This window comes from Acyrthosiphon pisum, chromosome A2 (assembly GCF_005508785.2).
Source record: "Acyrthosiphon pisum isolate AL4f chromosome A2, pea_aphid_22Mar2018_4r6ur, whole genome shotgun sequence".
In the NCBI taxonomy this organism is placed as follows: Eukaryota; Metazoa; Arthropoda; class Insecta; order Hemiptera; family Aphididae; genus Acyrthosiphon; species Acyrthosiphon pisum.
In genome coordinates, this window is record NC_042495.1 from 103570847 (window position 1) to 103581992 (window position 11146).

At 34.0% G+C, this 11146-nt stretch overlaps 2 protein-coding genes across 2 annotated transcripts in view; one reads left to right on the forward strand and one right to left on the reverse strand.

Annotated features, from left to right (window-relative positions):
- Positions 1 to 2889, forward strand: part of LOC100160028 (calcitonin gene-related peptide type 1 receptor) — a 69139-nt gene extending 66250 nt beyond the window's left edge. Inside the window, exons 9-12 of the mRNA XM_008186614.3 lie at positions 1760 to 1951; positions 2063 to 2306; positions 2400 to 2540; positions 2760 to 2889. Of these exons, the coding sequence (XP_008184836.1) occupies positions 1760 to 1951; positions 2063 to 2306; positions 2400 to 2540; positions 2760 to 2828 (646 nt within the window). The 3' untranslated portion in view covers positions 2829 to 2889. The remainder of the gene's footprint in view (positions 1 to 1759; positions 1952 to 2062; positions 2307 to 2399; positions 2541 to 2759) is intronic.
- A 4-nt stretch (positions 2890 to 2893) lies between these two features.
- Positions 2894 to 10448, reverse strand: LOC100168906 (calcitonin receptor-like). The gene is made up of 3 exons (XM_016805885.2): positions 10045 to 10448; positions 4388 to 4676; positions 2894 to 3083 (listed from the first exon to the last, which is right to left on the reverse strand). The coding sequence occupies exons 1-3, from the start codon at positions 10260 to 10262 to the stop codon at positions 2925 to 2927; spliced, it is 666 nt and encodes a 221-aa protein (XP_016661374.1). The 5' UTR covers positions 10263 to 10448; the 3' UTR covers positions 2894 to 2924.
- Positions 10449 to 11146: the final 698 nt, after the last annotated feature.

Below are 11146 nucleotides of genomic sequence, written 5' to 3' on the forward strand. Positions count from 1 at the left end.
GGCTCAGTAACATTTAATAAGTGATATGGGGACGCTCATTTTTTTAAAGTAACAGAGTCCCCCTACTTTAATTTTGCCAAGTCGAGCACTGAGTAATACCATACATGTTTGGATATCATTCAAGTTGAAATTTGAATGCGTTCGATTCCTACTTTATTAATGTCAATAATTTGATAATTTCTCAAAACCAAAAAAGTGTTATGAACAGCCACCTAACATAATGTCTACGCATATTCTTATTTAATCTAACTTGAAAAATATTTTTTATTTACAAAACATGATACTGTGTATTATTTTGCATTATGTATTGTGCCTAACTTAAAACCAATACTAAAACAAAATTCTTACAATATTATTTGTTTTAAAAATATATCAACTTATAAAACATCGTACCTAATATAGCTTTGCGAACTCGTAATTTTGTTGCAAGACACAATATTATTATTCAAAAGCATAATGGTTCGAAAGACTTGGAATCATTTCGTTTTAAATACACGAAGGTATGTTTTATCATAAAAACATGTAGTGTGCATATATCGTATACTATTTATTTATTTTTTCGCTAAAATAATGCATACCTATAAGTTCGTATATTATGTATACCATTTTGACTTTTTGCTGTATTTCGTTTGCTTTCAATATTCATGTAACATTCAGTATAATATTATTCCCACGTGGAAGCAATAAATAAAATATGTTTCCGAGATGAAATCGTCATCAAATAACATTGAAACAGCTTGTGTTCAATATTATATAGAGAGAGAACAAAAATAGTTTTCCACCCAGATATCGAAATATATTTTTTGTTTCGCAATATGTTAGAGTGTATCAGCTGTCAAAGTGAAAATTGGCTAAATAACATACAGCAGGTACAGTGTTTGTATTATCTTATTGTTATTATATTAATTGTTTACAACATACTTTAATCTTAATGTAATGACTTAATAATATGTTAAATAGTTAAATATTTATTAAAAAAACGAGGTTAGCTTGGGTTTAAGTAATAATAACAACAATAAAAGGAGTTAATATAATACTTGGGTAGGTATATTATAAATTAATAATTATACATATTATGGCGGAAGTAATTTTTTTTTAGAATTATATTAATACCAACGTATGTGTACAAAACAAGCAGTTTTCGTGAAAAAAAATGTAAGATTTATTATAAATACATGAAATATTGTTCTATCGTATCGTTAACATTCACTCTGACTTTTGTATCATAAATGTATGTAAAAAAAAGGGTACATTTGATTAAGATAATATAAAATATAAAAATGTAATTGATTGAAACAATTTTTATTTTAATGACTATAAATACTTTTTTTAAATAGAAAAAAGAGAAATACGTTTATAGTGAAATTTTTTAACGTCTTGAAACAAAAAATACAAATGTAATATAAAATGTTTAATTGCACATTGCGTAGACAATTCAGACAATAATATTAAATATAATGTAAAAACAGTCGATTTGTTTAATGTAAGTCATTGTTTTTAATCAGGCTTTGAACCGAAATAGATATTTTAGTTTTATCGGTTTTTTAAATCGTACTTTATATTTTTCATTTCAAGTCGTAACATCATATCAAAGTATCTAACTGTATCGTCATTACCTATCATACATGTAATACACGTTATTATATATTCACCAAAACACTTATATCATGCTATCACTACTCGTACATAATACTATTATAATATAATATACATGGCTTTTCATCTATTTATCTATATTTATCTATTTTTACAACATAAGTTGCTGGATACACGAATCTCTTTACTCGTGGATACTATCGGGTCCGGTGTGTCTGTCGATGTTGGCCAACCTCGTGTTTCTGATCAACATCGTCAGACTGTTGCTGGTCAAGTTGCACGCCCGGCAGATCACCATGTCCAGTCCAAAGCACGTGGCGCCCAGGGAACGGGCGCAGTCGTTCAGCCTCCGGAGGTGAGTACGGTCTGAAAACCGTCTGGTCCGGCGTCTGTAGCAAAAGCGGCTATCATCCGCTGACTTTAACCACAAATAATACGACTTGTCCGTGTGTGGTGTGTCCGACAGCTTCAAACGAAACAACTGCAGCGTGGACAGCTACGACAAGGCGCCAGCGTCGTCGAGTAGGACCGGAAAGGCGGTCAGGGCCACGCTCATCCTGATACCTCTACTCGGGCTCCAGTACATCGTTACGCCGTTCCGACCGGAACCCGGCACTTCCTGGGAACCCGTGTACCAGGTCACATCCGCGGTGGTCGCCTCGTGCCAGGGTTTGTGCGTGGCTCTGTTGTTTTGCTTCTGCAATGGAGAGGTGAAGACGGCGACGACGTTTATAATAAAAATTAATCATTTTATACACATTTACATTTGCTATCGGATAACAATGGTTTTCTGTTTTTCGCAGGTACTCTCCGAAATGAAGAAACGGTGGAAACACTGTTGGATCAACAAGAACGGGTCGTGGAATCCTTGCATGAGAGGCACGTCCGTCTCCTCGCCGCAACACCACCCACGACTATTGGTGACCGAAGATCAGCAGACCCAGGTGACTAAAACAACTCTTTTTGTATTTAATTTCTATTTACTGTAATACGAATTCATAATATTCGAAATGTTTTCAAAAAACGAGTGAGAAAATTACCGTTTTACGATAAAAAAAAATCATTTCGCATATGATATAATAATAATAATAATATGTTGGCCAACAATGGCTCTCTACTAATTCACTATCGTTTATTCAAAGGGTTTTTGTTTTTCTTTCCAGAGGACCGGAAGCATACAAGTTTTGCCGCGAAAAGATTCTGCCGAATGTTTGCAAAACGTTCAACTCTAGGACACACACAACACGCGTTACGACATTAATATTATTTTTTTCCTGTACAATATAATACGTGTAATATATCATGATATAAAATTTTCCCGACGCTGTTCAGACGACCGCGTCTCTTATCTGCGACTGGACCGGTTGCGTAGTGCCCGTGACGTTGGTGTGCGTGGTGCCACGTCTCTTGATCCTTCGAATGTACTTGTGAAAAGCTCCGTGCACGTCCACGTTGGCGAAACAGAACAACACTGACACGCAAAGGCCCTGCGGAACACGGCAAAAAACGGCAAGGTCAGAAAATTGCGTCGGCGGTGGTTATAATATCTACCAGGGGTGTGCTCAGACGTTCATGGATTCCCGTATCCGACCGACCGTCGGTTTTATCACGGTTAAAATTTAAAAAAAAACAACACTTTTGTGTTATTTTTGGCTAGTCGGGTCTTTTCGTCGCGTCCCACCAAATGTCATAAAAACCCGTCAAGCTGTATTTTCTGAAGTCAATTGACCTGAGGTTAAAATATTCTTGTTAAATTTTTATTTTAGAAAATCTGAGCACCCCATACTAAGTGTTGGGCAAAAAACTCCACAGTAATGGCGTTTATAAGAATAAATAAAATTATGTATACCTATCATAATACATATGATTTATGAATGAGGCAATAATATAATATAATAATCACTTTATTTATAATATTGTGTTACTCTATTGTATAAAAAATGTATTAAAATATTATTTATTGTTTTATAATTGGTATGGCAATCAAATAAATAAATAGATACCTAACGATTTAAAAAAAAAACCAAATAATATTATACTGTTATGATTATCGGAGCTTAAAAAGCATTTTAAAAATAACATCAGAGGGATTGGCAAAACCAGTGGGAAAGCAGGGGACGAAGCCACTAGTAATTAATGGAAAAATAAAGCTTAACAAAAATAACCACGGACAATAATTTAATATTTAATTACGGAGTTATTGATATTAATTTTGCCAACTATTTTTTTTTTTATAACGAAAGTTAATTTATTTTAACATCAATTATAATACACATCAATCCAACCCTATTATTAGTATTGGAAAATTCATTGAATGTATTATAACGAACGACGTAGCTTATTGAAATATATAGATTACAAATGAACAGTCTCTGCAATTTCAACCATCGTAATAATTGGCCAATAACCTCGGAGATTTTTTGCCCGACACTGATTACGCCCGGCATCCAACCGCAGAGATAATATTGATAATAATGTGACATGGATATACGAGTATGGATAGACCTCGAATCCGCGAGGATTCGCAGTGTTCGCGGCCGTATAATATTTTTTTCTCGGTGACACGATAAATAAACGGTTTTCGTTCGCTCGGTTTCTACGATATTGAGGTCGCCGATCGACTCCGATGTATCAAATGCACCTTTCGCGGATCGCGGCCGATATCCATACTCGTGCACCTCAACGGTATCCAGACATTGGTGCAATAATAATATATTATTTTTGCAAAATTCTTGACGGTGGCGATTGAAATGCAGGCGCGCACTGTCGACGGCAGCCGTGCGTCACTCACCTGGGTCGACACCAGCACTACGGAAAATATCTGATAAACCGTTTCCACGGTGGTCTTGTGCTTGGGCCGGTACGGTATGAGGATGTAGTGGATGCCGAACAGGGGCACCAGGATCAGCGCGGCCCTGACCGCCTTCCGGACTCCGATGGGCGCCGGGTTTGTCGAGTTCCGATGCAGTTTGGTGAGCAGCACCCGCATGACGTTCATCAGGAACATCAGGCTGGTCAGTATGGATGCGAAAACCGGCACGGTCAGCACCCACTGGCAGTGGCTCTCGTGCATCCAACACCTGCGATTCATTAATTGTTATGATTACAAACGGGTTTTTTTTTTCAATCTTTTATGTCGTTTCGTAAACATATTATAGTATACATTATTATTCTTATTATATAAAATGGTATTACGGTTTGTGTCAATCTTATATAATTATTATAAGTACACTATACATTTTAAGTGATAACATATAATATTATGTTAAAAATCACGATTTGTATTAATTGTTTTGCTGACCACGATGATGGTATAATCCGCAGTTACGTTAGAAAACTATAATACATGTGAGGTTTATCGTAGGTGTTATTATACGTAAGTCCGTACACGATAATTAGTTGAAATTGTATACAAATAGCTAGTGTTGATATCAGACTTTCTATCTGGGAGGGGGGGATTGTGCATTTTCAAGGTGGTACACCATAGGTAAATAATGAAGGGAAGTAAAAATATATTTTCAAGGTGGTGTAAAAAATTTTCCGGTGTGACCCCCCCCCCCTCATCAACCCTCTGAAATAAACACTGATGTCTGCAATAGTACGGTGACGTATCTAAATTGTAAAAATATTTCGTGAGAGCCTGGGACAGACCTTGGGTTCGAGTTCTTCTTTATTGCAATAGTTATAGATTATTTATATTCGACCACAGGAATGTTAGTTTATTTGGACTCACGCTAAATTCGGTATAATGGTAATGTAGGTATTCATATAATAAGTAACAGTTGATAACTATGATAAAATGTGGCCCATTGTTCCGCATTGAATAACTGGTGCGAGAAATGCCAGTGAACGCGAGATAAATTATGTGTGCCAAATGATGTTTAAATAAGGATAGTTAGTGATGTGGCGAGTAATCAGTATAATAAAATATTTGTTGTTCCTTTATATTGTATTTAGCATATTTAATGAACGTTTAACGTTCATTTTGAATGTACACCAGGGCTTGGAGTTTTGTGCACTTTATGACACCGAAATTGTATAAAATAACCATGTAAATAATTATAAATTATAATATTACATAGATAGTGTAGGAAATATAAATACACTACTGAAATTGTATACAATGACAATTTAATATGAAAAAAAAATATATATTCGAATTAAAATCTCGTGGGCGTGCAATCGAATCTGGTTTTAAATATTATATATTAATTATTAATGTATACAGCTCCGAGTCCCGGCCAACTATATTGTTTGACAAGTTTAGTACTAAAAATGTATATTACCTATGTATATTCTATATTCTATATATATGTGTCTATATTGATTTAAATAAGTGTTCAAAATTAAGATCGATGTTGACCGGATAAACTTTTATTCGTATTATACGAAAAGATCATAAAAGATTTCTATTATAATTATATTGTTTTATGGTATGGTAAAACATAAATAAATAAGTATTATTTTGTTCAAACTTAGAAACGGGGAATTTGGTGTTCTTTAAGAAAATTGAAGCAATATTCAAAAATAATTATTTAACCAGATGTCTGGAAAATTGCAGATGACAAATGGTCTTCAGTGCAGTGTGCATAAAATAAAATTATATTGAAACATTTTTTTACAGAGCGGTTTGTCGGTTTGTCGGTTTGTCAATCGTCCCAGTATTTCGTTTTCTTTTCGAAAATTATGTTTTCATGAAATAAACCCCTGCTGTAATAGGAAGGTGCGAGTTACTTACATAACTTAACAAAATAACAGCAATATATGTATATAATATATTATACTTTATACGATTTCAAAGAAATGTTTATTAAGATTTACGGAGTAGAGTAGTATCCTATCTATTTTGCAGTAATACTATACTGCAGAGTGATCCGAATATAGGTCAAGCATATACCGGGAAGACTCTAGTTTTTATTTCTAACTGGGTATAGCATGCAGTTCTGTAAACGATGCACTTTAGAGTCTAACCGTGGTTATGAGCAGTGAGTTTAGCATTTAGACGAGGTCGTATAAATCTTTATTTTAAGTGCGGTTTTCAGCGTAGTCTGCCGAACGTTTTGATCGCGATGGAAACGTCGTTAAACGCTGCAGGTACTCGAGGGCAAAGGGCAAATGTTATTTTTAATTTTTCAATTTAGATTTACGCTGGTAACAGATATGTCATTGTAACCGTTAACCTCCTCAACAGAGTTGCATCTCCATCGACCATCGCCGGGTCTGCAGTATGCAGATAGGAGCTTATACACGCGAACTATGACAAAACTAATGTAAAAATATTAAAAAAAAACCAATAATCAAATATTGTGTCTGAATATAATATAATATTTTTATGAGACTCCGTCGTCGCTGCGCAGTAAGTTATGTGTACAAATTGTCTGCTTTCAGTATAGAATTTTCAAAGAAATCATAATAACTTATTATAATTTTATAAAACATGTAATGTTACTTATACTTGAAAACAGTAGCATGTAACATAGGGTCCAAGTGTTGCTCAGGCAATACCTTAAATAGTTAAATATGGGTGGGTGGGTGCTTTTAAAAAAGAAAAATTGGAAATTTTATAAGCCGGTATAACAGTATTATGAGGCGTAGGTCACCTAAAATTATTTGAGCAACGCCAATTTGTTTTATGATACACACCACTGCTTGACAACATATTATAGACACACTCACCTTATTTTTTTCAACTATTATTCGTATATTAGATATGTGCAGTGTATGTTTTAAATCATTTTTGATTTAAAATATTTATAGCGTAGGTATTTAAGGATACTTAAAAAATTGTTTTGTCTTATTGTCACTCAAATGGTAATTTCTAGTTTCTATCATGTTGTTAATTGTCACTTTGATTTAAACATTTGACTTATGAATTTATCATTCTAATATTTTTGTATCAACGATTATAATCAATAATTGATTATTTAAAACTGATCGTTTTGCTTTTAAAGACTTAACAAAATGATGTACCTAATATAAAATCTAGATAATTAAATTGTATGTTAAGTGTGTAATATTCAGTAATGTTTAATAAAAAAATTATAAAATTATAATAAATACTATCAATAAAAAGTTAGTTCTTGTCGTTATAAAATTAAATGAGCATGTGCTTAGTGAATCATCGTATGTATTATTATATGAACGATAGTATTGTCGATGATGGACGAACTGGATCAAAAAATGCTATTTAATTCGGATAAATATTATATTTTTATCCGATGACACGTCAATCGCAAAGTGAAAAGTTATTAATCTTAACACATCATAATCGTGTAATCGTGTACCTGCACGTTTATCCGTCATCGAAACGCTTCTGAGTATTAGATTTAGTCATAATTTATAAGTATATAAGTAGCTATTAGTCAGTATAGGTGAAACCAGCGCGTGAACAAATTAGAAACCACATTTGTATTACTGTCGCTCAAAATGTTTTATTGTTTTTTAAAATTTTTTTTTTCAATCACCTCAACTCATTTTTTTGTGGCCAAAATAAGTTTAATATTGTTACTGTTTTTTAATGTACGCGTTTTGCATAACTGCTTCTATGCAAATATATTTTTCCTATTATAATGCATAATATTATTATGTTCTTTTTAAATATATTATGAAATATTGGAATGTCCGACACTGAGTGACACTTGATACAACCGACGGTAGTCATGTTGTTGTATATTATATAACATATTTAAACAGTATTGTGATATTTCTCGCCATTAGGTAGGTAAGTTGAAAGTATAATATATGTTGTAAAATACTTAGTAATAATGTAACTACAATGTGAATAAAACGAACATGGTCTTTAAAACACTCCCCTCGCTCGTGTGTCGCCAGATTATTATTTTAGAAAAATATATAAATTCATAAGCCCTGTTTATATTATTTATTTACGTAATTAGCACTGAATTATTGTTTGTAAGTCCATATGGCTCGCACAAACTCACGAACTTATCACTCACTCTCCGTTTATTATAAAACCTAAAAACACAAACATGTTACGATAATATTATGACGCGTTTAAAAGTTGTTTGTTTTATTGGTTATGTTTGTAGAATATACTGTATTATTATTTTATCGTGGATCGAGATTACGTCGGGAGTGATCTTTGAAAATGTCTGCGTGACATAAATATATTGTTGTGAATCGATGGCCTTCTAATCGGTGTTTTTTTTTTAACACAAGGCCACAAGGGCAGTATATATATATGATTTTAGAATGAAAGTGTAAAAATTTGTAATTTTATCAAAATCCATAGGTATTCGATGTTTTTTTCGAATCGCGAAAAACGACAATCCGATTAGAGTTGAAAGGTGTCGAACACAATTATTTAGTGCATATTAATTTGTCTTTAAACTTTGGTCCCTGTGTGTGCAATGCACGATGGCTCTGGTGGTCAGAGGAGATTCGTCAGAGTAAATAGTTAGGGGCGGAGGAAAGTGTAGTAAACAGTAACTGCTATTATGTATGTATAAATAATAGTTACACCTACACGATATCTACGAGTAAATTCCTTATACCTGAGAGGGAGACACCAATTCCGCACGATGTATGGTCGTAATGTTAGTTTCGCAACGATGACCTAGACGGAAACTATTATTCGTGTCAACTAATAAATCGACTGACTACTGACGTCCGTTAATTTTTTAATTCACACACACACACTCGCGCACGGTAATACATTTTTTTCCACTTGAAACCACTAACACACTCTTCTGATCGCGTTCATCGATATATATTATGTTCATATTATTGTTATTATTATTATTATATAAATCCGTGGCAATCTCTTTCGTTTTAAAGACGTGAGATACCTCCTATAATCCTAGACCCTAGTGCGAGTATAACATACCACCCACGATAAATCATCTACGTTACCTATATTTTGTGCCCGAATTCGTTTTAAGGTGGGATCGGAAGACTTTTTAAACCCCGATACATAAAGATTTGTTCTCTATAAATTTGAGTAAATATTTGGAAATTTCGTTTCCGTGCGACGTAGGTATACGTGGAATTTTGAGACACGTGTGTTGTACCACGTGAATATTTTAGAAGCGGAATTATTAATTAACATAGTTATGCAAGTCTTACAGGATATAGACCGCACGTTCCGGGTATGGTATTCCAATACCACGAAAAGACACTCGCTCGTGTCCGTAAGTGCACTGTCTGACACATATATAATATTATATTATTATTAACATTGTGTATTTTGTTTTTGTCGATGGAAACGGTGATCTAATCCGCGATTCTATGGTATCGAGGAGGTTTATTGACGTAATTTCAGCTGCACTAGTACCCGCCAGAATGGAGCAGACCAAATATTGCACGAGTGTTCACAATTTTAGCGGGTTCGTGATATTATGCGAATAAATCGTGTGGTATGGTAATTATTCGAGAAACGTCATAGTCGCGTTCGACAATTATAACGATGGACTTTGTCGGTGCACTCACTGTGCGGTGTCCTCGGAATTGCTCCTCCAGGACACGTACAGGACGGTGAGCGCGACAGGTACGCCCCAGCCGATGGCGTAGAACCAGCGCATCGCGTTCACGTCGTTGACGAACACCACAACCAGAGCCATGTGCAAGTGCAGTCCCTCGCAGAACATCCACATGTAGTTGGCCACCATGAAGAACTGCAGAGCCACGTGCAAGGACCGGCAGTACATCTAAATCGCATAAAAATCACGAACGGATCAAATTTTTTATACTATTAAGATATCCACGATGGTATGCGATAACGACATTGTGATTATTATCGATTCGCTGACGAAAAATGGCAGCGAGAGGACATATTATAATTGGCCAGTGTGTAGTTTTTACCACCTCCTAAAATTTAGTTTAAATATTTCATTTTTAATATTATTATTATTATTAACAAACAGTAAATTATACTTAACATTTTAACATAATATCGGTACAGATATTATATTTGATACAATAGCCCAAATGATATTATTTATCATTCAGCACGATAATAGGTAATATTGAGAGAATAGACGAAAAATGTAAATCGGTTAGCTGTCGACGGATTAGCGACTCGTGCCGTCCTAGATGCATCTACGCCACTGATTAAAATTCAGGCATGCCAAACTCAAAGTATAATAACTGGACCAAATATTATATTGAATGGTTTACTATACGGGCCGCACATAAAAATGTATCGAAAAAAAATTGTAGGTATGGTAGGGTTGTGCTCACGACACTTGTTCAATTACAGCTAATTTATCGGAAAATAAGACAGAAATGTAACATAATGAATAATGATATTATATACCTCTCGCTTAAATATTTTAAATTTATATATTATATTAAATAATTTTTTTAATTAATTGTTCTTTAATATCGCTATCCGTGGGCCATAAAAAAATGAGCCATGGGCCCCGCGTTTGACATGCCTGGATTATATCATACATTTCTACTATGTTTTAATCAACGATTTATTGTTTGTCAATTTTTAAGGTTTATAATTTCCGGTGGTAATATCGTCTTATACTGCAGCTAACACCTGTGTACCTATATCACGTTGACGTCGCATAGTTATAAATATATT